The sequence below is a fragment of the Quercus robur genome, chromosome 7 (genome assembly GCF_932294415.1).
Source record: "Quercus robur chromosome 7, dhQueRobu3.1, whole genome shotgun sequence".
Lineage (NCBI taxonomy): Eukaryota > Viridiplantae > Streptophyta > Magnoliopsida > Fagales > Fagaceae > Quercus > Quercus robur.
This window is the reverse complement of record NC_065540.1, coordinates 2,975,484-3,002,531: the sequence shown is the minus strand read 5'-3', so window position 1 is coordinate 3,002,531 and position 27,048 is coordinate 2,975,484. Positions and strand designations below refer to the sequence as shown.

Genomic DNA, 27,048 nt, shown 5'->3' with positions numbered 1-27,048 from the left:
AGCAAACCCCTCTTCAAAACCCAGACCCACTACACCCACAGCAAAGAAAATAAGATAGCAGAGAGAGAGAGGCGGATCGAAGTCACAGTCGCTGGAGATGGAACTGTTTGAGCCGATGCAGTCGCTGGAGATGCAGTCGCTGGAGATGAAGTGAACCAAGACACCCATGACCTCTTCGAAGTCACTCTCGAGTCCAACCATATCTAGACCCTCGTCACCCATACTCCCCAAATGGTTGACTCCTGGCTCTCCGACATCTACCGCATCCACCGCCGCCATCTCCACCGCCTCATCGTCGGCCTCGACGTCGAGTGGCGACCCAGTTTCAACCACAACATCGAAAACCCAGTTGCCACTCTCCAACTTTGCGTGGGTCGACGCTGCCTCATCTTCCAACTCATCTACGCCACTCACTTCCCCAACTCGCTCATCGAGTTTCTTAGCGACGAGGATTTCACTTTTGTTAGAGTTGGGGTTGAGAGTGATGTGGAGAAACTGCTGGATGATTATGATTTGAAAGTTGGGAATGTGGTTGACCTTTGTGGACTCACTGTGGACTGGTTGGGGAACAGGAATTTGAAGAACGCTGGGTTGAACGGTTTGGCTCGAGCTGTGCTGGGACTCAAGGTACATAAGCCGAGGCATGTAACTTTGAGTAGCTGGAGGTCCACGGAGGTTGAGAGATGAGAGAGAGAGAGATGACACGGTTGTTGTTGCATAGAGACACAAAACACCATATTCCAAGCTCTTTAGAAAAAATTCAAACCCTAACTCTTTGATTCATGTTATGTTGTGTTTTGGTTGTAAAAGTTGTTTTCTAACGGAAAAGCCAAAGGTGGGTAACAGATGGGTAACAAATTGAAGTTCAGGTGGGCAAAGTGATAAGTTTTGAACCACGGGTAGGTAACGTGTAAACGGGCCAAACCTCAGGTGGGTTTACTGTAATTATCCCTTGAAATAACCATTAATGCAAAATATTTAAATAAAATGCCATTTTATGACATAAATTGAAGTAATGCTCATTTATAATAGAGGTGTAAATCCTATAAAGAAAAAAAGAAAAAAGAAAAAAAAAAAAAAAGCATGCGTGTACCATAGTGTGAATGGAGCATAAAATAGAATCCTCATATGAGAAATTTTATTTTTAGTGATTCCAATGTTTTCTCGTTACTATCAATTGATTAGTGGTTTACTATCAATTGATTAGTGGTTGTGGTTTTCAGTTAGTTCAACTATTAAAATTTCTGATAGTTGAATAAGAGATCTGGAGTTCAATTTCCGTCTAAACCAAGAATTGAATGGTGTCTTGAACTGTGGACTGATGATAAAGAGTTATCATCAATAGTGGACGCTATAAGTTGAAACCCTCTTTAAAAAAATGATTTGTGATTTGAAATTTTAAATTATGATATTCTTAAAAGTTCAAATTAAATTTAAATTTTTCTTAAGAACTTGAAATTTATTGTCTGTTTGGATTGAGAAGGGAGGAAGGAGAGTAGAGTAGTGTTAGCTAAAAACTTAAAAATATGCTAATTTTGACCAAATTCCATTTTACTTTACTCTACTCCTTTTCCCTCTTCCTCAATGCAACCCAACCATTAGTTTGAAATTATTCCTAAGCTATGCAATTTAAAGCAAGTCATGTGATCATATCTCTGTCCCAGGTTTACCCAAAAAAAAAAAAAATCTCTGTCCCAAGATCCTCTCATTTGGCCAAATCAACGCGGTAACGAAGATTTCAATTCCATGGATAGACTCTACGAGTAGAAGAAGAAAAAAGAACAATCTCCATTACCGCTGGTGGAACCCACCCTTTTACAGTGACAAGCCATCACATATGGTCTTCATTATTTCTACTACTGGTTAATAAAAAGTTTAATTTTAAAAAAAATTAATAATAATCATATTGGTCAAACAATCAAACATTGAAAAATCAAAAAGAGATTTTTCATTTGTGTGAAACTGTGAACCCATATTTTTAGCCTCAAAAACGACAACGTCGCACGTCTTATGTAGTATATCCTCGACAAGCTCAGAGCTTCAAAAATTCAAAAGTGGTCCAGTCACTCTTTCCACCAATCTCAGCCAATCTATCTTTGTTTTCTAGTGTGGAATCAAAATTAAAAAAACAAAATAACAAAGCAAAGAAAAAGTAAACGTTACAATTTGCAAAACTTATTTCTTTTTAATTTTAAAAAACTAATATTTAAAGATATACAGACAGACCCAGAAGAGAGAGAGAGAGAGAGAGAGAGAGAGGTGGCTTTTATAATTCTAAGTTCTAACCCTGTTCTCTGTATCTGAACACTGGTCTTTCTCTGTTGATTGATTCTTGTTAATCTCTCTCTCTTTGATAACACTCTATATAGGCTAATAAATATATATATATATATATATACATATTTTCTTGAAAAGTAAAAAACATGGGTTGGATTCCATGCTCTGGAGGATTACAGAGTAGTAGTAAAGAGAAGACAAAGACTAAGAAGAAAATAGTGCTGCAGGAGAAGAAGTCATTTGATGGATCTATCAAACCCACTTCAGGTATTTTAAGATATATGTGTCATGTGTGTTTATGTGTGTACTATTAAGCAGAAAATCAATGATGCGTTTGTTAATAGTGCTTTCAATCAGTATAGTCTTATATTGGTTTGCTTTTTTTTTTTTTTTTTTTTTTTAGTTTGATAAAGTTTCTTGCTTTCTTTTCTGGGTTTGCGGAGATTTGATCAGGGATTAAATAATTCGATTGTATTTTGCCATTGCCCATTTGGAGTTTTGAAGTTTTCTCCAGGATTTGAAAAGGACCAAGAGAAAAATAATAAATAAAAAAATTGGGGATTGGATTGCTTGGTTTCTATTCATTATATTTTTTAATTATCAGCAAAGAAAGTTTCTGTGCATATTTTGAGTTGATTTCGATTATAAGATTTGTTTTTGTTTTTTTTTATTTTATTTTTATTTTATAATTGCTTTGGTCATTGCCTGTTAAGAATACAAAAGTGATACAAACGGATGTGTGGTAAATCACAAAAAAATGTAATTTATTTGATTATTATGTTGTTGAAATAGTATCAATCACATTTATGGCCACAATCAGTTTGTGTCTCTTGTAGTATTATTGACATTAGCCTTTTCCTATGATAAATAGGCATTTAGGAGGCATTTTAAAGTAAAAGGTTCCATAGTTGATAAACTTCATGCAATCATTCCGATCATTGTCTTCTGATTTCCTGAGAATCAAATCCAAAATTTTCTTTTGGCTATTTTCATTTTTTATTTTCTCTCATTGTTTCCTGTTTTTCTTTCTATGTTTGTGTTTTCAGAGAAATTAAAGACAGCTTCCTCGAGTGTCAAGGAGGGCTCTAAAAGTGGCGGGTCGGATAATATATCGGCACAAACATTTACATTCCGTGAGTTGGCAGCTGCAACTAAAAATTTTAGAGCAGAATGTTTTTTGGGTGAGGGTGGTTTTGGTAAAGTATATAAAGGGTGTTTGGAAAGTACCGATCAGGTTAGTTGAGTTCATTAGACATTAAATGTTCATAACAGAAGAAGATAAAGTAATTAGTCCATCATACTCTTAACTGTTTATAGGTGGCTTATTGATTGCTTAACAAAAAAGAGGAAAAGAAATCACGTTTATGCTTTTTGATTTTTAAGATTTTCAGAGTCGAATTCTTTATATAGCCTACAAGATATGGGATGATGATGAATTATGAAACTTGCTTCTTATTATTGTGTTTGGTATAGGCTGTAGCTATCAAGCAGCTTGATCGTAATGGGTTACAAGGGAACAGGGAATTTCTTGTTGAAGTCTTGATGTTAAGTCTGCTCCACCACCCTAATCTTGTTAATTTAATCGGCTATTGTGCTGATGGAGATCAAAGGCTTCTGGTTTATGAATATATGCCTCTAGGATCTTTGGAAGACCACTTACTTGGTATATATCTTGTGTTGCAGCTGTGCTTTTATTTCTCATCTTTTCCCCTTCTTTATCTATTTCCTTTTTAAATCTCTCACTTGGTCTCGGTGTCATATGCTTATTTTGCAGAGCTTTCAACTGGTAAGAAACAACTTGATTGGAATACAAGAATGAAAATTGCTGCTGGGGCTGCAAAGGGATTGGAGTATTTACATAACAAAGCTAGTCCTCCAGTTATATATAGAGATCTGAAATGTGCTAACATTTTGCTTGGTGAAGGTTATCATCCCAAGCTATCTGATTTTGGCTTGGCCAAACTTGGGCCTGTTGGGGATAACACACATGTATCCACAAGGGTCATGGGCACCTATGGATATTGTGCTCCAGAGTATGCAATGACAGGTCAACTGACTCTGAAATCAGATATTTATAGCTTTGGGGTTGTTCTTTTGGAGATCATTACAGGCAGGAAAGCAATTGACAATTCAAAAGCTGCAGGAGAGCAGAATCTGGTTCAATGGGTAAGAGACTGCCACCTTAATTTCATATTTCATGTACTGATGTTGATAGGGGTTTCAGGCCTTTCTTGTCCCTTTTAAAGTATTTGTGAGCTAACAACTGGATCTGTTTCATAATGAGATCTCACTATGTTAAGTTAGTAATATACTCCTACTTGACTAGCACTCTGGAATTGATCATGCCTCAATGGCGTAGATTCTATCACATTACAATGAGTACAAGAGGATTGCCTATTTTTAAGTGTTCCAAATATAGTCACATAAACCTTATGTGCTACAAGCCGAAAAATTTATGAGCCTGGCTATATCAACAGATGAGTTACTGGCATATGCATAATTATTCACCTCCTTGCAATGCCAAAATATATAAAGTTGAAATTACGCAACCTGAGGTTCTTCTCAACAAGTTAATAGCAACACTGACATGGTAAACAGTTTTTATCTGATTGTGAAAATTCTGATGTCAATAATTAATGAAATTTTACCTTGGTTTAATGACAGGCAAGACCCTTGTTTAAAGATCGTGAGAAATTCTCAAAAATGGCTGATCCCTTGCTCCAAGGTCAGTATCCTTCGAGGGGCTTGTACCAAGCTCTTGCCATTGCTGCAATGTGTGTTCAGGACCAGCCTAATATGCGGCCTGTCATAGCTGATGTTGTTACAGCTTTGACATACCTTGCTTCACAAAAATATGAGCCTGATACAGTCCAAGGCTCTCGCCATTCCCTCTTTTCTCCTCCTAGAACAAAGAGGGACAGTGATAAGAAGCAGAATGGTGGTGGTGGATCTCAGAGATCAAAATAAAATGTTCACTTAAAGAGTGCTCTGTGGTCGAAATGTTCACTTAAAGAGTGCTCTGTGGTAGAAGTGAATCTGAAATGGTTCTTTGATACTTATTGGGCTGCTGTCATTCATGCCAACCATGGCTACTGCTTCAGAACTATAGTGGTTTTATACAGATGAAATTTTTTTATTTTACATTGTGGTCAGTGATAAAAGGCTCAGACCTTAGTGTTGGTTGTTCATACATTTCACTCGTGCCTTGTTATCAAATTTTGCAGTGTATAGATAACAGGTGCATTTCCATACTCGATTATACATTTGTTAAAAGATTTTTGTACGTTTCTTTACTTGATGCGTATGTGAACCTAGGTTGCTTTACGCATAAAAGCTTGGCAGTGGGCTACTTGTTTTTATATATATCCACATTCTTTTACTTAATCCTGCTATTGTTGTGCATTCTACAAATACAAATGAAAGCTCTGTGAATTGTGAAGTAAAACGGTTCAACCATCACGCAACACACATCAATTGTGCCATATCTGTTCTCATATCCAACTTAATCTGATTCACAAGTTGTAATTGAAGAGAAACTGCAAGTTTCATCCCAAATAAAGAGTGAAGGGAAGTTAATGAACGCATATCAAGACTCGGATTATTGAATGAAAATAATTTCCTTGAATTTATTATTATTATTATTATTTTAAAAAAGTGTAGCTCAATAGTTGTTAGAGCGACCTATGTACTTATGTCTGGAAATTCTTGGGTTGGTGTCAGAGTGATGGTCTTGGACTCATATATATGAATAAACAGCTGTAAATTTATACTACTGTTTTCTAAGTTCTTTCTCCATTGTTCCTAGACTTAACGAGAATCTGTTCTTTTTGTTCTGGGAGAAATCAGACCAAGCTGTGGCCCCTTCCTTCAGCAATAGCTGTTATTGTCATCGTTTGCATGCATGTTTGAAAAACAATAGCAATTTACATTTGTAATACCTAGGCTTTTTGTAAAGGGGTAAAATGGACAAAATCTTCTAAAGTTGCTTCCATATCGTGAGAGTCCAAAACTCCAAATAAACATCCATGTTTACTTTTATTAACATTACCCAGTTTATGTAACTTGTTTAAATAATTTAATAAACCATATGATTAAAATATACATGAATGATAATTTGATTCGACATACAATTTTTTTATAAGCTTCAAACAGTTAAGGAAAAGACTTGTGATACAATGGGATGAAGTAGATTCTAACTCGGTTAAGCATAAAGTTTTGTCCTTTAAGCCACCTTATCCCATCTTATTTTACCATCCCAAAAAGTCATTTTATCAATAATATATCCCACAATCACCCTCATTTACAATACAACACAAGCCCACCACCGCTGCACTACACACACCTAACACCCCCACCACTAGCAACTAGGGTTGTCCACGGGTCGGTCCGGGTCAGGTTTGTGCCCAACCCAGAACCGACCCAACGGAATTGGGTTTTGGAAAAACTCACCCGCCGTTGACCGCCGGAGTAAATGAGTCGGGCGGATCAGACTTCAACGAGTGCGCGGACGGGTCGGTCGGAGTCAAAGATCTGAGAAAACAGCAAAAAAACGGCGAGGAAACTGCGAGAAAAGGTGAGAAAAACCCAGATCCGGCGAAAATCTCATCGGAATCTATGAGATTTCGCCAGATCCGGCCGTAATCTCACCAGATTCGATGAGATTTCGCTAGATTCGCTCAAAATTTTGTCAGATCTACGTGAAATAGCGCCTGAATCCGGGTTTTTTGGTCGAGATCTGGGTTTTTTCTTGCCGGAATCTGGGTTTCTCGCCGGAATCTGGGTTTTTCGTCGGATTATGGGTTTTTCGCCGGTCGGTTCGGGTTTTTCAGGTTTTTGGGGAGAGAAACCGAAACCGACCTGTCGAAGTCGGTTTCTGGTGGAGAAAATTCGTCGCCGACCGCTGGAGTAGGTCGGGTCAGCCGGTTTCGGATCGGTTCCGGTCGGTTCTCCGGGTGGGTCGGGTCACCAGATATGTTTGGACAGCCCTACTAGCAACTCATAAATCTACCGTCAACACCCCAAAAAAAAAAAAAAAAAAAAGCAACCCATGGTCAAACCCATTCAAAAAAAAAATCACTATTAGAGCCATTGGAGCTCCAATTCAAACCTTTGTCAAACCCACCATCAACCGATCCACGCCGATCCACCATCGAAGCTCCGATCCACACCAATCCAAACCCACCATCAACCGATCCCAGCCCACCACCATGCCCAGATCAAATCACGAACCCAACCCAGCTCCGGTGCAAGCCTTGAACGAGAAAGAGTGAGGACTGAGAGGAAGGGGGACTTTGCAAAAAAAAAAACACCACCACCGTGACCTTGACATGCCGAGATCCACCATAAACAAGCCACCACTGCACATCGAGAGAAACAGGGATTGGAGATGGAGAGACAGAGTGGGAGTGAGGGAGAGAGGACTGATGGAATAAAGAACTAATATTTCGTTTTAGAATTGAGCTACAGTGCAATTCTAAAAGTATAGCACTATTGGAAATTTTTTTGCAATAGTTGAGTTTTAGAATTCCGGATAAAGCTTGGTTTTTGTGTGAAAATTGTAAAGTTATCCTACATATGCCATTTAGAAGTCCCAGTGCGAATGCTCTAAGTGTTTTCCAAATGCTAAAAGTGGAAGGACTTTACTGTTCACGGGCAACATACAACTAATCTTTATAATAAGTACATTGCCTATTCTTTGTTACGAGAAGAACTAGGATTCAAATTTTTCTTTCCATTGTTTTAACTCTAGAATTAAAAAAAAAAAAAAAAAAACCTAGAAGAGATTCTAATCCAAAACTCAAAATCTAGGTCGGTACTTACTATTATTAAGGGAATAGAAGTCTTTGGTGTCCTTTTTATGTACTTCTAAATATAACCCTATTATTTAATAAAAATATTATTAATCTTTAAAAAAAAAAATTAACAATATCCCCAACCCATTAAATTTTACTCTCGCTATCTCCTTTTATTAAAAAAAAAAAAAAAAAATTAATTGCACAAATCTAACCCTAAATTATGAAAACACTTTCGGTCAATATTGTCAATTCCATTCCAGTGGCCATTTGAATTTACCCAATAAAACAAAAGGGTTAAACTTAGCTAATTGAATTCAAACACTTAAAAAGACTAATAAAATATAAGAATAAAGTTTTTTTTTTTTTTTTTTTTTTTTTTTTTTTTTTTTTTTTTTTTTTTTTTTTTTTTCTAAAAACACCTAAATATTTTAATTTAATTGAAAAATCTAATTGTAAGGACACAATTTGTCTCCCAAACCCAAATGATGGATGAACTTAGGCCCAAAGAGCCCAATACAATGAATTTATAGAGAGTGGGTTGAAAAACTGGGCTTTAATGAGTTAGACAACAAATAAAATGGATTTAAATGACAAGAAAATTAAGATAGACTGGTTTAATCTAAAGAAAATCGTCCTCAGCACTGTCCGAGGAGACCAATTCTTATATATTTCTTCTTAAATTTGATTACAAGTTCAATTCTTGATAGCTACAATGTTTCTCTCTTAATTTCTCGATCCCCTCTCTTCAGGGTATTCTTTCTGTTTTATATTATCTTCCTTCTTTCCTCTTTACCCTCCACGTGTAGGGCAGATTGCTGGTATTGATCCTTATTCTATCAGCACCTTCTTGAAGTCTCTGGTAGTAGCTGTAAGGCTGAAAATTACAGTTCAGATATCACTTCCACATTAATGTGACCAGTTGGTTAGGTGCAAAGCATTCAATGCGGTGGTAGCATCTTTCTCTTTAGATATTTTAGAACTTCTCTCTATTCTGTGCTTTTGTGATACTTATCCATATCAATAGAATCTCCTGTAACGATGCCCTGGATGGTAGACCACTACTTCGGACCTGGGCTTTGATTAGCCGAGGAGGTATTCATCTTCGGACCGCTCTCATGGACCCCTATGATAAAAAATAACCTATTCACTTATTAACATGAACTCCTCTGATAATGTTCATCCCTCCTTAGACTACTTCATGTCCTCAGATTGGGCTCCAGGCCTTGTATATTCTACTGGGCCTAACATCCCTACAAACTATGAAAACACTTTCGGTCAATATTGTCAATTCCATTCTAGTGGCCATTTCAATGTACCCAATAAAACAGAAGGGTTAAACTTAGCTAATTGAATTCAAAAAGACTAATAAAATATAAGAATAAAGTATTTTTTTTTTCTAAAAACAACTAAATATTTTAATTTAATCGAAAAATCTAATGTATTACACCCAATTACTGTACGAGGTTATGGAATTTGACAGCAATGCTTGCACTTCACAATTTTAATCCTAAAACTATAATAAAAACTTGCAATTACCATTTACCACCACCCACAGTCGGTTAAGTGTTAACACTCATATCATTGCACACATTTGGTGCGATGGTTACTCCACGAGTATAAGTGGTTGTGGAGTGTGGGGGGTAAGGGCCAGCGTTCAAGTCTCTAGGAGAGAGTTTCACACACATATACACATAGATTAGACTATCTTGTAAAAAAAAAAAAAAAAAAAAAGTGTTAACACTCATGTGCAACGCACGTGACATTTAGAAAGCTAAACTTAAACCGCCGCCCACACATTGATTAAAAAGACTAATAGGACCTCGGAAAACATTTTTTTTTTGGGAAAGAAGGAGTGAAGGACCTCGGAAAACATAAAACTAGTTGCCCCGAAATTGAAATCCTCAAAAACCACCACACCAATTATCCTAACAAAAAAAAAAAAAACTTTGGTTTCGGTTTCAGCCACTCGATACTTTGATTGTCTCTCGATATAATCTGATCGCTACCTCTGCTCCGAACATCCTCGGTCGTTTACATCAATAGGTAATTCTTCTTTCTCTTATCTCATATCATCTCAGCTTATTTTGTTTGATTCGAATTGGGTCGATTAATTTAACCCTTTTTTTTTTAATTGTAGTTGGGGTTTGGATTTTGGTGATTTTTGAGGGTTTTAGTGAGGGTATTCATTCGGATTTTGCAGATATAAATATGGGTATTAGGGTTAGGGTTAGGGTTAGGGTTAGGGTTCGGTTTTTAGGATCTATAATCGATGTTTTCATCAATTAAAGCTTTTTTTTTTCAATAAATTAATTTAAATTTGTGTTTCCTGTATTGGTTTTGGATTTAGATTCTGTGTGATTGTGTTCTTGAGCTTATTATGCTGTTTGATTTTATGTGTGAATGTTGGTTTGATCTATTAATTTAACCTGGTTGTCCCTAAGTAGTTAGATAAGAAAGAAATTATTGGTATTTGTAGCTATGCACTAATTGTGACTTGTTTTTGGGTTTTATTTTTTGCAGGTCTGTAGTGGGGTTTTTGGTGATTTTTATTTTTAATCATGGCTTCTTTGAAGGATGTTCTTCCGCCAGCCAAAGCGACCACGACTTTGTATTATGATCATTCGAATGATCCGTGGTTCAAGCAGAGGTTTAACTTCTCTGAAGCGGAGAAGTCTAGTGTTATTAAGCAGAATCCTGTTCCTCCTTATTTGAAGCGAGCGGGTTTTGTTCCCCGAAAGGTAGAGGATTTTGGGGATGGGGGTGCATTTCCGGAGATCCATATTGCACAGTACCCGCTTGACATGGGTAGGGATAGATCATCGAAGCCTGGATCGAAGATTCTTCCTGTTACTGTTGATGCCCATGGCAATGTTGCCTATGATGCAATTGTGAGGCAGAATGAGAATGCCCGCAAGATCGTTTACTCAGATCATAAAGATCTTATTCCAAAGGTTTTGAAAAATGATAGTGAAGAGAACGATGATGATGATGAGGATGAGCTGCAGAAAGAGATTGAGGAGACAACCCAAGAGACAAAAGCTGCACTTGAAAAGATTGTGAATGTGAGGTTGAGTGCGGCACAACCAAAAAATGTGCCAAAACAGAATTCTGACTCAAAGTTTATAAAGTATAAGCCGTCACAGCAATCAGTTGCATTCAACTCAGGTGCTAAAGAGAGAATAATCAGGATGATGGAGATGCCCGTGGATCCGCTTGAGCCACCTAAGTTCAAGCATAAGCGTGTTCCAAAGGCGTCTGGGTCCCCACCTGTGCCAGTGATGCATTCTCCTCCTAGGCCAGTGACCGTGAAGGACCAACAGGATTGGAAAATCCCACCTTGCATTTCAAATTGGAAGAACCCAAAAGGTTATACAATTCCTCTTGATAAACGTCTTGCAGCTGATGGCAGGGGCCTTCAAGATGTCCAGATCAATGATAATTTTGCAAAGCTTTCAGAAGCATTGTATGTTGCAGAGCAGAAGGCTCGAGAAGCTGTAGCAATGAGATCAAAGGTTCAAAAGGAGATGATGATGAAGGAGAAGGAACGGAAAGAACAGGAGCTGAGGGCACTAGCTCAAAGGGCACGCTCGGAGAGAACTGGTGTGGCACCCCCTGCTGCTGTTCCAATCCCCACTGAGAAGAATGCAATGGATAACTCTGATATGAGAGTCGATTATGAGCATTCAAGGGAAAGAGAGAAGGATATGCCTAAGGAGTCGAGGGAGGAAAGGGAAGAACGCATGCGGCGTGAAAAAATTCGAGAGGAGCGACGTCGAGAAAGGGAGAGGGAGAGAAGGTTGGAAGCCAAGGATGCTGCTATGGGGAAGAAGAGCAAGATCACAAGAGATAGAGATCGTGATATTAGTGAGAAGGTTGCTCTTGGCATGGCTTCTGCTGGAGCAGGAAGAGGAGGAGAGGTTATGTATGACCAAAGACTTTTTAACCAGGAGAAAGGAATGGACTCAGGATTTGCAACTGATGACCAGTACAATGTGTATGACAAGGGCTTGTTTACTGCTCAGCCAACACTTTCAACTTTATACAGGCCAAAGAAAGATGTCGATGCAGAGATTTATGGTGGTGCAGATGAGCAATTGGAGAAGATCGTGAAGACTGACCGCTTCAAGCCGGATAAGGGCTTTGGAGGGGCATCTGAAAAGGCTGCTCCAAGAGATGGACCACTTGAGTTTGAGCAGGTGGCTGAAGAGGCAGATCCATTTGGACTGGATCAGTTCTTGACAGAGGTGAAGAAGGGTAAGAAAGCCCTCGATAAAGTTGGTAGTGGTGGGACTATGAAAGCAAGTGCTGGATCTTCAATGAGAGATGGCTATGACGGAGGTTCCAGTAGAACTCGCATTGGATTTGAAAGAGGGCGTTAAGTTTTTTTTTTTTTTTTTTTTGTTGGGATGATATGTATTTCTGTTTATTAAGCTGGAAAGCTATCATTTTTTTTTGGTTGCTGATCTGCTTGATGTGCACGGTATAATTGCTTTTCCTTTGAGATTATCTTTTATCCTTTCCTTTTCTTAAATTTCAGTTTTTTTGTTATATGATATATTAGCATCTAGGAAGCCTTTTTAAGTTGAAAGGTTTCAGTAGCTGATAAACTTCATGCATTCATTGCTTCTTTCCTGAGAATTAAATCCTTATTTCCTTTCAGCTCTTTCTATTTTTTTTTTCCTCTTCATGCGTTCTGCTTTTCTTTCTGTCTGTGTTTTAGAGAAATTGAAGGCAGCTTTCCTGTCAAGGAGACATAAATGTGGAAAGTCTGATCGTATCTTAGTACACGTGCATTTATAATAAGATCTTACTAAATATAAACGACCAGCAGTCTGGAAATGCTCATGCTTCAATCACATTAGATTCTATCACACTTTTACAAGTTCAAGATGTTTGCTAAGTGGTTGAAATATGTCGAGAAATGAACTTTATATGTCAAATTATCTCAACGAATAGGTTGCTAGCATATATGATTGTGTACTCCCTCCTTGCGATGTCAGTTTGTAATTATATGCAGATTGAGATTCTCAACGAGTACATAGCAAACAGAAACCTGGAAAATGATTTTGATCTCTAATTATGCAAAGTCGATTTTTAATGAATTTTCATCTTGAATTGGCGACAGTTGCCTGATCCTTGTTTAAAAACGGAGAGAAATTGTCACAAATGGCTGATGCAGTGCTCTAATGTCACTTTCCTCTGAGGGACTTGTACCAAACTCTTGCCATGGCTGCAATGTGTGTTCAGAAGCAGCCTAAATATGTGGCCAGTCATTGCTGATGTTGTCACAGCTTTGACTTAAGTTGCCTCACAATAATTTGACCCTGATACACAGCAAGTGCAACGAGCCCGCCAGGCCCCCCTGTTCTCCTAGAACAAAGAGGATAGTGATAAGAATTGGTAGTAGTGGATCCCAGACAAAGATTTTTTATTTCTTTTAAACTTAAACGAGTGTTCTATGGTATCCGTGAATCTGGGATTACCACGGGTGTAATATATTTAACCATTGATTTAATCCAATGATAAGGAAACTTAAAAGCTCGTCAATTTGTGACCTCTCTTCATATTCTTCCCCTTTTTTAATTTCTATTATTTGGTTCTTTCTATTTTTCTCTACCGTCACAAACACTTGCTTCTCTCACCTTCCACAACCATCTCTCCCTAACCCCATAAACAACCATCTCTTACCAGCGGAGGCTTGGCACTTTGGTGGCAGCAGTGAGCCAGTGACGGTAGTTATTAATGTAAAAGTGATATTACTCCAATTACAACTTACACGCTTAGGTTCTTGAAAAGGATTTCCTAAATGCGTGCTAGAAGTAGATTAGTAGATGACTAGATGGGTTACCCCCTACGCAGCAACTTGCAAATAATCTTTTTAAACAATTTCTAGTTCATCAAACTAATTGAAGGATCCTTTCTGTAGACGTGAAAAATAATACTTTGCTTGAGGTTCGTGCATTTATTTCTATTTTTCAGGTAAAGAAATAGCAAGCAAAAGGAAGCCATCGATGCAAATATTTGACTTAAACAAAGTCTCTTTCTAGGACGGTGATGATGTTTTATTAAAAATAAATGTTCTAATAAAAATGAATCTAATTATTTTCTGTACACTTAAAGAGTGACTAGGTGAGGGAGAAAAAAGAAAAGAAAAGGAATTGATGTATCAATTCAAATTGACAATGGTACAGATAGATAGCCCTTCACACTCCAATTCCCATTGGATGATTACAATAGGAACGATAGTGACTAAACAGGACAACAATTAAGAACATGGGCATTAGGAGCTCATTATAAGAAAGTCTTTGCATTGAGTCTACCACTTCAATTCCCCACTAAGTTTCCTTCTGCTCGTTTTTTGTTTCTTTCTCTGACGAGCTTGGGTCCATTCCCTCATTGGGGGAATGACTTAAATTGGACTCCTTAACATCAGTTGGTTTGCCCTGTTAAAGGAATGCATATAAGTTGACAAGATTTATAAACAATACCAAGCGCATATAGGTGTATCAGAATAGCTTAAAGCGAACTTAAGAAGAGAGCAATGCCAACTTGGAAGTCTCAAAACAATTAAGGACCATAAAACTTCACTTTTCGTAATCTACTTAACGCATAGATGGTCAGAAATAGAAAACTGAAAACTGACTCTTGAAACTGAATGACAGAAAAAGAAATGCTTTTCAAACTGTCTTATGATCCATTGATGACTGTTTTGGAGTATATCTAGCAACAATATTTCAGTCACCATTGTTCTATTGGAGACTGAATGACAGAAAAATGAAATACCAACTCTTTAAACAGGCAAAGTGCAAATGTTTTACCTTGTTTCTATCACGCCAACCAAGTCCAAATGACAATAGACCTGTCTTTCTTGTGGGAGTGTCTTGATTACGAGTGGACCTACAAAAGCAGCTACCTTTATAATCATCTAGAAGTATTTGCCACAACAGAAACAATGGATTGATAAACACTTATAACTGCATTTGATACTTGCTGACTATTGATCATATATTTTGAAAATTTTCTTAAGGCACATAAAGCACATTTATCACAGAGCAGATATGAAAGAATATATCAAGTTAACAATCTTGTGACCAGATAATTCCCATGCTTCAAAAATCAGATTTGAAAGAAGAACTCCCACCTCGCATTTATCTCTCTGTTGCTTATACTATCTCTTTTTCCCCCCTTCTTTACTTACAACAAGTGGGGGAGAGGCATTTGAACCCCAATTCTCCCTGTAATGCCATTGAGCCACAAAACTCTTGGCAAAGGTGCTATCTGTGTCAGTTAATCTAAGACAATGGCATTTAACTTTGTCCATCCACTAAAAGTTAGAAGATTGAAGGCCATAATAGGAAAGGATCATTATGTTAATGGAACAAAGAGCTGAACACCTGCTGATTCACTTTGTCAGATTAAAGAATTGTTATTTACATCCAGGAGGACTGCATACCCAAAATTTTCAAAGGACCAACCAAGGATTTTCAGGATGTTAGTTGAGGAGTTTTGTTAATCATCAACATCAACAATCAAAAGATCTTGACTACACATGGATTAAACTGAATATGAAACAGAAATTTGATGTCAAGAGAATTCTCATGTACCGTGGAGAAGCATGTGCTTTCGATTGGCCAGATTCATATTGCAGGGTAGCCTCCAACATTGATTCTGCAACAACCACCCTCTTTTCCATCTCAGCGATTGAAGCCAAAGCCTTCTCATATCTTTCCTGCAAATATATCATCGTGCTGAGATTTAAGTGTAATCATCACTCATGTAATACAAAACTAGAAAGTTAAATATAGTTGCTTTGTGAGATCTTTAATTTGATGTTGGTTAAGGATAAGAAGATGAATAACCAGAATGGTTAAAACTACTTTTTTCTAGAACCATTCATTTGCCATAAGTTTATTATATTTAGAACAGACTACATGACAGAAGTAGAAGTGCTAGAATTCATAAAACAACAAACTTCATTCTAGTTGTGAGTAAAAAGTAGAGACACAAAGTGACAAATATAGTATGCCTCAAGATTATTATACCCACAAATAAAAGGTAACAATAAGAGGTAACAAAGCCCCTCAAATGATAAGAGTTAATACCTGAGTTGTATTTTTATCACTTTATTTGATGGCAGAGGGGCTATTTATAAGATGAAGGTAAGATAACACAATCATTTGGAGCAAAATATTAAGAGCCAAAGAAACAACCATGTGAAATGAGCCCGATCAAGATAAAGCATCATCATTGAACAAGTTGATTAAAATTTATAGTACTCAAAAGGATTATAGGAGATGCTCCATCAATTGGCTGAATTGAGGAAAGCATTGAGAAGGATTTTGTATCTAGCAACAATCACCATCATGTTAAGTCAGACAAAGACCAAATCTCATTAGAGTTCATATATTGATATGGGTTTACATGAGAGATTGAAAAAGAACAATATGGGTTTATATTACTATGAGAGAGATTGAAAAAAAAAACCATTATTGAGATCATAACCTTAGTGACCAGAATGCCTCTCAATGTAATTGAGAAAAGAAGTTAGAAGAATGCTTCAAAGGAATGATGGATAGGTTGTTTACATGGTTTTTCAAATGTAAAAATTAAAACTGGCATGTTAATCTGCCACCTAAGCTCATTTGATTCATAGAGCAGATGAGCCTACCTCAGACATGTGAATTAAAACTTTTAGACTACTTTTGTCTTTCCACAACTCCATAGACTCTACTATGATCTGTAATAACCAGGACACATCAAAGATCAGAAAGAACCTGAAGCACATGAACCGCATATCTCTGGGCAGCTGCATCTTGCTCCGCACTTATTCGAGCATCTTCAGTAACCCTTTGCTCTTGCTCTACCCGCATGAGGACCTATAGCATCTAAAAGTAATTAAAAATTTCTATGGGACTCACACAAAGTATACATCATTCTTTGGAGAATAAACATCTGGAATAACTAGACCTGCAGCATTGCAGTTTCTTGTTCCCTCTTGTCAGCAAGGGCTTGCTTTAGCTCTGCTAACTCTTGCTCCAATAGCTCAACCTGCAGGATAATATAAAAATATTTAAACCTTGTAAGCAAGATGGTTGACAACCAGCACAAAATTTAGTCACTCTATTACAAGCAAAATGGCTGACAAAGAGTTTATGGAAAGAGGGAACTTATTGTACTTGGGAGACTGATCCGGTTCCCATGCAATGATCTTATACTAATATAAAGCCACTAGAATACATGTGGCCAACACAAACTAATTTGTCCAGGATGTGTAGCCAACCACAAAAAATTGGGACTAAGGCTTTGTTGTTGTCGTTTTACTTATATAAAGCCACTGTTCATCTCCATCAGAACAGTAGTACACATTAAGCATTTTCTGCTTCATGGATCTAAAACACTAATTTGCCCTGACCACCAGGTGTGGTGGGGATGCATTTTTGACTTTGGTGTGAATGAGTGGTTGCTTTGTATTATTGAGTATTATTGCTTGGAAAAGATTTGGTTTTAGTTATTCAATATCAATCTTCATATTATTGTGTGTTTTAAATTATGTGTGGGACGAGGCGCCAAGGGGCAGGCAAACTCCCTTGCAGGCAACCATGATCCAGCCTTGCCCTGCACCATTGCATCACTAAATTTCTCAAAAAGAAAATAATGAGTAGATCTTAAACTCATAAACCTACCCTCAACACTCCATATTTATGAGAGGAAGTGTCATTCGAGCTAAAGATCACATATAATACTTGCAGGATTTTAGAGAAACAGAAAGTATTCACTCTCTTGGAAAGTATTGACAATAAATAAATAAAGCATTGACACATAAAATGCTTTAGAGAGGCTATTTATCTCATTAACTGCAGCAAATTTATAAAATTTATATAAAGGATCCAACAGAGCTTAAGGGAAAAAATCCAAATCTCTGTGTGTGTGTGTGAGAAAGAGAGAGAGAGAGGAAACCCCAATTCATGTCCATTTTAAAGCAATAACAGCACATATATTTTTCAATGTGGTATAATAAGCAGACAAAACTACTTATAATCTTCTAAATAAACTTTAATATACCCTTGCGCTCAATTCCCTTCGATTATCTTGTTTGACCATCTCCATAAGTGCTGTTTCCAGCTCTTCAGCCCTGGAAAAGAATAGGAGCCACAAAAGTATATTACATGATTGTTTTTGTAAGTCATATTCAACATATTTATATATCATTATAAGAATCATCAATGTTTTGAAACTGATTGCCATCTATAGAGTTTTATAGATACCGATTAATCTTAGTATCAGAAGTTGTCACTGAGCAACTCTTTAGATAAAAATAGTTAGAGAATTGGGCATAGAGTTGACTTTGAGAAGTTTCACAATTATAAGGGCAGAAAAAGGAAAAATAATATGCAAAGAAAGCAAAAGCATTAAGAAGGTTAAATACACAAAGTTCTCCGAGTAAGGAAATTTCAATCAATCCATTCCGGGAACATGGATGCAGAGTGGATAAGATAAGTAGACCAAATAAGGGCAGAACTAACACTGGGCTTGGCTGGCCTCCTACCACATGTACTAAATTAGTCATTTATTTATTTATCTTTAACACATCTTTCATTTTTACTAGAAAGATGCAGAAACTACATAGTTCTAACCTGAGGACAGCTGCTCTTTTCTCCTCCAGCAACCTGCACAATTCCACCTTCAACCAAACCACCTGCACATAAGCTGTTAATGATTGAACTTTAAAAGGAGTTGCGCAGGGATTGGTTGTATTTGTCAAATAGAAACAAGTGAAATACATTTGCAATAAAATCAGATAGTATGATTGGAAATTGCAAAGCTTGCAAGATAACATGCACAGAAATGTTCTGGCTAAAAAGTGCAGAGTAATCATAAGAATAAAAATTCATTTAAGTCTATTAAGTTGTGGAATTAAGCCACAAAAAGATTGGGAACTGATATCAAAGATATCAAAGCAGACCAAGGAGTCAAATATTAAATGCTTGAATTGACAATGGATAATCTACAAATCTTCAATAATTTGGTACAATTTTCTAGGAAGATAAACTTCATAACTAAAATTACAAATCCTTCAATAAACAATAACATAAAATATACCACATTTATTAAATATCTAAAAAATGTATTATGCCAACTGTTTTGGTCCACAAAGGAAGCACATTTGTAAATACTGTAACTGGGGAGTAAAGTTTTAATCCAATGAAATTTATGAATGAAACAAGGATGTAATAAAGTTAAAAATGCACTTCTGCTCTAATACTGTTGTAGTTTATTAGTTATTTTGCCTAAAGCCTTGTAGCTCAACTGGCATATCCTGGTATTTCCAACATAGGCATCTACGGTTCAAATTCCCCATTTGTTGTAACTATTGAATTATTAAAAAAAAAAAAAAAACTACTTATCCAAAAGAATTTATAGAATGAGAAAAGGATGTAATAAAGTTAAATGATTAGAAGATGACTGATTATAATAAAATTATGTAAAATACTTTTTCCATTGGTAAGTTACTCATGTAGTTAGCATTCTCGAACACACAATCTCAAACTTCACCCCATAATTGTGGGAGGAGGAAGTGCCCATTTGAGCTAGAACTCATTGGAAATTATGTAAAAGAACTTTGAAAGTCAAAGAATTACATTTAAATTTTTATGAGTGTTGCAAGTGTAGTTTTGCATCGTTGAGATGACTTGACTCACGTATATCCACAAAGATTCTAAAGATTATATATAATTACTAAAGACGAGCATAAAACGTACAAGCATCATCAAAATTTGGAGGTGAAAGATGGGGAATAATACTTATAACAAGGATGGTGGCACAATGAATTATCATTTAAAAAAAAAATTTCACATCAAGAGTCAATTTTGAGTTCTTTTTCCCCTTTTCTCTTCATTCTGGGGTTTAACGATGATATTTCCCCCCAGCAGATAAACAATGAACTTACTCAAGGCAAGGCCAAAGCAAACCTAGTTAATTTAGGTTTGCACTTGAAAAATCTTCAGTAGTGGTCTTAAACACTCTAATAAGAAATATTTTAAACAAGGAAAATTTAGGACCAAATAGAATTGGATTGCCTCAAGTGAATTATTTTGCTAAGTACCTAACCCAAAAAAAAAAAAAAAAAAGCTTCTACCAACAACTTAAATGATCTTCCGTATAATTTGATTGAGAGAGAAAGAGAAAAGGCTAAACATAATTCCTTTTGCTATGTTAGGAAAGACTATAGCTGAAGCCATTGTGACTCTTTGGAATCTCACACTCCAGAAGTCTAACTTCATGTAATCGATCCAACAAGGCCAGTCACCAATATCCAGAATGATGTCAAAATGGACAAGGTGGAAGAAGACTAAAATAACATCTGTTTTCTGATGGACCTCACAAGATTAATAAATCAACAACACAGTGTCTAGTACATGCATGGTATTCAAAAATCAAACAAGCACTATGTATAGAAGAGAAAATGAGAGAAAGCTACCTGTTCTTGAAGATCTGGTAGAGAATCTAATTCTGAATCAACACTTAGGCTATTAAGCAATCCATCCAAATTAGTGGTCCCGTTTAAAGGAGATTTATTTTCATCTGCAAGATTATCACCTCCTTCAGTGGATTTCTTTTCTTCTATTAGTGATACAGGATCATGCTTAAAACTATACAGTTTAGATGCAAGCCCTTTAGAATCCTTCCAAACTCGACCCCTTTTTGATCTTTCTTCCACTACTACTAGTACAGCTGGCCGATGTTTTGTTCTCAGTTCTTGCAATCTAGCCTCAGTTACAGCCAAAAAACCCATACAGGCAGTTAAAACAAGCTGACTACTATCAAATGTAGAGCCAGCAAGGGATTGCAACAAAGTAATTGCATCCCCAGCATCTTTAGTTGTAACTAAAGCAGGACCTACAGGAAATTACATACAAAAAAATTACATTACTTTAAACACCAAAAAACAGTGATAACGTTGAAATCCTCACATGCAACTTTACACAAATCACACACACATCCTAGTACCATATAACTCCATTAAAGCAAGTGCTGTTCGAAACAGCATAACCCGATTTCCTTCGAATAGAAGAACATCCCAAACTCGAAAAACTGTAGGGAAAGTAGTAACCCATAAAAAGATAAGCATGTATGATCACCAAAAAGTTGAAAAATCAATATTGTTTACACACACCACATAAACCTCACCACTTTCCCAAGGAAGCATATTCACAAAAATGGATAAGAACCAGGGTCCAGATATCCATGCTACCTGCACTCCCAAGTAATCCAGATGATTAACTGCACCAGAAGCATAAGTGGAATAAAAAACTACCCACACTGCTTCATTTAATGAAAAGAATCACAAAAGAGAATGACAAAAATAGCACATGTTTAAAATTGACAAACCCAATTTAGGAAATCTTTCACGCATCAGTTCCTCAAACACAAGTTGGTCCACCTGATAAAGCAGAAGAGATCATTTAAACATAATTGAAAACTACTTTTTGAATACTAAATCTATCATTGTCCAAATGAACATAGAAAATTATAAATCAGGATGCAATTAAAAAAAAATGCAAAAAACTATGGTGAAATTTTCACCTGAGATTCAATCATTTCCTCCGTATAGTAGCCACCAAAATAATCATCAATAATGCCTACCAAAGTCCTGAAAGGTTCCATGAAAACTAATAAAGATTTTGGGTTTATGTTAACATAATGGCCCAAGAGGCCCAATATATTGTAAGCCCATGTAGGCCTAACCCTAGCTCTTATATATACCCTACTAGGGTTCATTGTAATCAACAATTGAGAATACATTAAATATGTAGCCCCTAGGGATTTATCCCGTGGACATAGGCCGTTAGGCTGAACCACTTAACCCTTGTGTTTTCTCTTTCCTACTTCCACTTCTCTAAATTATTTCATTCTCGTCTTTCAACAAAAACAAAATCAGTTCTATAGTTAACCCAAGTATTCTCATGTCTGCCTGTTTGTGAAAAGAATGATTTTACAGTGCAGTCATGTTTAACGAGGATGCAACTTTTTTAAGTCAATTACAAAAACAAAAAATTATATGAGCCCAATAACAGAAAGGTTGTGCCTCAATCACAAATAATGCCCCATTCAGAAATCCTATTACAGCATAATCTCAATCAAACTTACCAAAAGGCATTCTCCTCAGGCATCAAAAGAAGCAGTATACCAGCAAAGAAATTCATTGCCTGCATGTAATTTGATACTAATGTGAAAGAACAACAATAACAATAACCAAGATTAACCACAAGGAAAAGATCATTAACACTTATCAACAGACAAAAGAGCATTATAGTAAAATTTATTTAAATGAACTTAAAACAAGAGTTCTTACAGAATGTCTCAAGGGAATTTCAAAATGTCATGTCAGGAAATGAACGCCTCAGCAGTTTTTCCTTTACTATTTTTTTTTTTGGGATGTTTGAGGGAAGGGGCAGGGAACCTTTCGAAAATACACTAATTTTTTTTGAAAATTCTTAACATACAAATGTGTGGCGTGTGTGAGTGAATAGATATAGGTACACACACACACACACAAGAATATATGTTTAGGTTAGGTTAGATTTATAGCTGGTGTAACTTTGTTAATACTTAATATTACACCACTTAATAACTTTTATTAATTTAATATTTTAAAATCCTATTGTTGAATTACATGTTTTATTTGTTTTTAATTCACATACCAAATTTCATATCAATCAGATGTTCTTTACTATTTGACCCATAAGCTCATGTTCTATGTATAAATAAAATACAAAAAATTTAAATTTAAACATTTTAGATATGAGATAATTATAGATCTTATAGAGGATATAAGGTGACAAGGTAAACCAAGATTAGAATTGTTAAAATACACATCCAATGCAAAATTGTTAAGTGATGTAACATTAACAGAAGTTACACCGGTATAACTTTAACCTCACTCCTATATTTGTGTGTGTGTGCACGCACATGATACACGTGTGCATATTGACACACAAAACTATAGTAAGGGCTAACAATATAAGAATAGGAGATGAACTCCAGAAGCAATCAATGATCCACAGCCTACAAAGTTAAGTTTGGATTAAAGGAACACTTAAGATGTCCAAAAAACTACAAATTTGTCTGTCTTCAACCAAACTATAATTTTCCACCACATGGTATTGAAGATTCTTAGTTTGGATGCCTCACATGAGTAAGATATCATTGCAAGAAAACTCTACCATGTCCTGGAGTTTTTTCCTTTTTTATTTTTTAATAAAGGATATAAAAACCTACCAGTTAAAAGCTAATAAAAAAATCTTTCATCAAGATGGCTTCACTAATCTTTATATCAATTCAAGATATTAAGGGTCAGCCTAAATCAAGTAATTACCAGTCTTATAACCTTTTGTTATTTATTTTTATATATAGGTAATTACTAGTTTTATAGCCATTATGTAACTTGTGGAACCCATGGTTCTAAGTTTGGTTTCAAAAGCAAATTTGAAACATATCTAGGGGAGCAACCCAGAAAAATAAAAGGTATGGAAAATATATATCTATTTAAAGTATACATAGAACGAGAGGAGACTTTACAAAGATGATGCAGCGTTAACAAAACACATTAAATTAACAAGATCAGAGTATTCCATATCCTTAAGGCTTAAATGTCATTACCAGATACCAAATTGTTTCCAAAACGACCAATTCTTATACATTTTTTTTTTTATGATCAATACCTTATACAGTCATGTGTTGTAGGTCAGTGCATTTTAAGAATTACTTTCAGGAGTTTGATTATGATAAGCTTAGAACAGAAACTTCATTCATTCAGGCCCTCTCAGTTCGTTGTATTTCAGCAAAATCATGATGACTTTGTACAATATATAAAGTAGATGAAACCAAGCAAATGAGAGATTTGAGAGAAAGAGAGTCAAGAAGAATGTTTCTAAAAGAAAACTATGAGCCAAGAAGGGGCTTTTGCAACATTATCTAAAAATCTTACCCATGACAGAGCATGGGATTTGGGCTTCATTCTGCCTCATGGAAAAGACGTTTATGTAAACTGGTGCATGTTTGATAGCAAGAATTTTCATAGAAGCAAAACTCACAAAGTAGGAACTATTTATGATTCTTTTACCTGACAGTACCCAACAGAGGGATTATGTCGAGCATATGCAAAAAGCAGACGCCTCAAGGAATTCCTACCATTGTCATCCAAAGCAGGATGACCTGGGAACGTTCGTGGTATGTCCTGCAAAGAGAAAATAAAAAAGTTAGTCTAGGGAGAAACCCAAAGTGCAACACAAAGCAAAAGAAGTAGCACCTACAAATTGAAATAAAGTCCAAGGCGCATGCATCTAATGACCTTCTCAATCTGCCTTTTCCATTTCTTGGGTACACCAGATGAGTCCTCATGCTCCCTGCATTCCCCATCATTAGCTTCTTGCGCCAGCAAATTCTGGTAATATCTCTCCACCCTCCGTGTCTTTACACCTACAAAGGCTTGCCAAACCTGTAATGGCAATAGTGTAGGAAACACTGCACTTCTTCATGAACATTATTATGGAGAATGAATGAACTCATCAATGTTAACTATACCTCTCCCCTGAGATCTTTGGGAACTCCCCCACGGACTAGGAACTCCACTTCTTCTTTCAAAGGAAATAAATTTTTGGGAGAGACCTCATCAACTTCTGCAGTTACTGTCCCGGCAGCATTCGCATTGTCATCCGATGTGGCATTAACATAAACGTCTTCGTCAAATTCTTCTTCAGAAGCCCCTTCTGGGGATTTTGCCTCTTCTATAGATGGAAGATGATCCCTGCTTATAGTTTTCTGCTCATCTATCATATCCTTTCTCGTCAGAATTCGAGAACTCATCATAATCTCAATAGCACCAAGGGATGGTCTTATCTGAGCCCATGTTTGGACCTCATGCGTCTTTGTTTCTTTTGAATGATGCACCTCCTTTTCAAGATCTCTTTCCTTCGAACCATCAGAGATTGACTTCCTACCACTTGAATCATCACTTTCCTCACTCTCTAAAACAGTCTCTACTTTGCACTCAGTAGCTTCAACCTGTAATGTCTCTTTATATTCCTCATCAGACGAGAACGGTTGATCAGATATTGCAAGTCGTTCAAGGAATTCCTTCCACTTATCTGATCTCTCCCCTTCCTCCTCCTGATACCATAAATATATCTCTAAGCTGGACTTAATAACCTGTTACTGCCACTTTTTTTCTATTTTTTGACGAGAAATTTTTAACTATCAAAATAAAAACTTTAAAAAAAATATCTGCTTCAATGCAGCATATATGGTAAAGGATAAATTTCACATTGAAAATGGAAATGATTTATCAGATCTCATATTCCCACAATATATATATATATATATATATATATATATATAAATGAGTGTACTTTATATATGCGTGTGTGGTTAAAACACCCCGTGTGCTTTATTTATTTCAAAAATCTTAGAAAATAGATTGTAAGTTCATAACCCTAATAGGCTAGTATGCAAGTTGCTCAAACAATCACAAACAGCTCCTCTCAGTGGAAGAACAGATAATGTCTATTTATTACTAGAACAAAAGTCATCATATTTGTAGATGCTCCTACGAAGAAAAATGAATCCTCTATGGGTCAGCATCAAGTTACACTTAGTGTTAATGTTACACCACTTAATAACTTTTTATTTGATTAATATTTTGAAACTCCCTCTGTCAGATTACGCGTTCTCTCTTCTCTTAAGTCTTAACACACAGACCAAATGTTGTTTTAATTAGATATCATTTACTATACTATCCATAAACGCATGTTTTGTGTAGAATTATCTAGTACAAAAAAACATGAAATTTAAATATTATGGAATTGCAATCTCTACTGTCAAAACCTTCAATGTCAAAACATTTTTTTTTGATAGGTAACCTTCAATGTCAAAACATGTAATATTGTTTCAGATAGTTACAATGAATTACTTCTTCACAAATTGCACTTTGCACGTGGATCTACAAGTACCAGTTTCATAAAAGTGTGAAGCTTAGCCTCAGCTAGTTAGTATTAACAAAAATAAACCTCGATAGCAGATACCTTGTAGATCTTAGCATACTCTTTATATCTTTGTGTGTGTTGCGGTCTCAAAGCAAATCCATAAGCATCCCTGTTGACAACAAATTTCATAATTTAATATACCTAAATGCCGAAAATCTACAATCCCAAGCTCCCAACCTTAAGCTATAAACATTAAACAAATTAACAAAAACCAAGAAATCAACACAACAAAAAAAAAATCATGAAAATCATAAGGTCTACCAATTTGTGTTTTGTTTTTTCCAAACTTACCTAGAACCAACCTCCAAATTACGCTTACTCACCAAGGACAACAACATAATTCAAAAAGAACTGCAATTCTACAGCCCATAGCTCTGATTTGATTTTACACCAAACTCAGAAAACTCCAAACCTCATCTCACTCACATTTCACACACTTCATTCATTCATTCATTCATCAAAAAAAAATCCTTCCTAATTTTCTCTAAAATTTCCAAGAATTCGTCAAATTTAGTTTTCAAATAATGGGAGGAAATTTAGGGTTTGAGGACACGTTTGAGAAACCAGAAAAAAAAAATGAGAACTATGCGCATATATTATTATTGTTGTGTAGATAAGAGTGAGAAAATTTGTACCTCCTGGGATCGAGAGTGTGGAGGAGATTGAAGCTCAGCTCCGCCATTTTTGGGAGAGAGAGAGAGAGAGATTAGGGTTTTGGAATGATCTAATGGCGAGTCCTTGAATTCCTGCACATTTGAACGTTTCTTCGTTTTTTTTTTTTTCTTTCGTTTTCGTGTCAAACTGACTGAAAAGCTTTGTGTGAGCCGTTTCGGTTTTATTTTTACAGTTGTGGATTTTTCAAACGTTTCTGTTTGTTTGCTTGTTTTTTTAGTCGTTACAGGTGGATGTTGATGGTCACGTGCTTGTTTAGCGGG

At 36.1% G+C, this 27,048-nt stretch overlaps 3 protein-coding genes across 4 annotated transcripts; 2 read left to right on the top strand and 1 right to left on the bottom strand.

Moving 5' to 3' along the window:
- The first annotated feature begins 2,218 nt into the window (after positions 1-2,218).
- LOC126691744 (probable serine/threonine-protein kinase PBL7) lies at positions 2,219-5,661 on the top strand. The gene is made up of 5 exons (XM_050386848.1): positions 2,219-2,544; positions 3,324-3,511; positions 3,751-3,940; positions 4,052-4,443; positions 4,942-5,661. Exons 1-5 carry the CDS (start codon positions 2,424-2,426, stop codon positions 5,242-5,244), a joined length of 1,194 nt encoding a protein of 397 aa, XP_050242805.1. The 5' UTR covers positions 2,219-2,423; the 3' UTR covers positions 5,245-5,661.
- A 4,247-nt stretch (positions 5,662-9,908) lies between these two features.
- LOC126691743 (SNW/SKI-interacting protein A) lies at positions 9,909-12,603 on the top strand. Its single transcript, XM_050386847.1, has 2 exons — positions 9,909-10,115; positions 10,593-12,603. The coding sequence occupies exon 2, from the start codon at positions 10,631-10,633 to the stop codon at positions 12,449-12,451; it is 1,821 nt and encodes a 606-aa protein (XP_050242804.1). The 5' UTR covers positions 9,909-10,115; positions 10,593-10,630; the 3' UTR covers positions 12,452-12,603.
- Positions 12,604-14,092: 1,489 nt separating this feature from the next.
- Positions 14,093-26,966, bottom strand: LOC126691742 (uncharacterized). 2 transcript variants are annotated; one of them, XM_050386845.1, is made up of 18 exons: positions 26,749-26,966; positions 26,153-26,222; positions 24,657-25,241; positions 24,424-24,570; positions 24,196-24,309; positions 22,221-22,279; positions 21,657-21,723; positions 21,462-21,513; positions 21,261-21,353; positions 21,081-21,164; positions 20,551-20,969; positions 18,707-18,768; positions 18,135-18,204; positions 17,040-17,120; positions 16,847-16,948; positions 15,677-15,801; positions 14,891-14,969; positions 14,093-14,515 (listed from the first exon to the last, which is right to left on the bottom strand). In XM_050386845.1, the coding sequence occupies exons 1-18, from the start codon at positions 26,793-26,795 to the stop codon at positions 14,408-14,410; spliced, it is 2,364 nt and encodes a 787-aa protein (XP_050242802.1). In that variant the 5' UTR covers positions 26,796-26,966; the 3' UTR covers positions 14,093-14,407. The 2 variants fall into 2 exon arrangements, with proteins under 2 accessions (XP_050242802.1, XP_050242803.1); XM_050386846.1 differs by lacking the exon at positions 21,081-21,164.
- Positions 26,967-27,048: the final 82 nt, after the last annotated feature.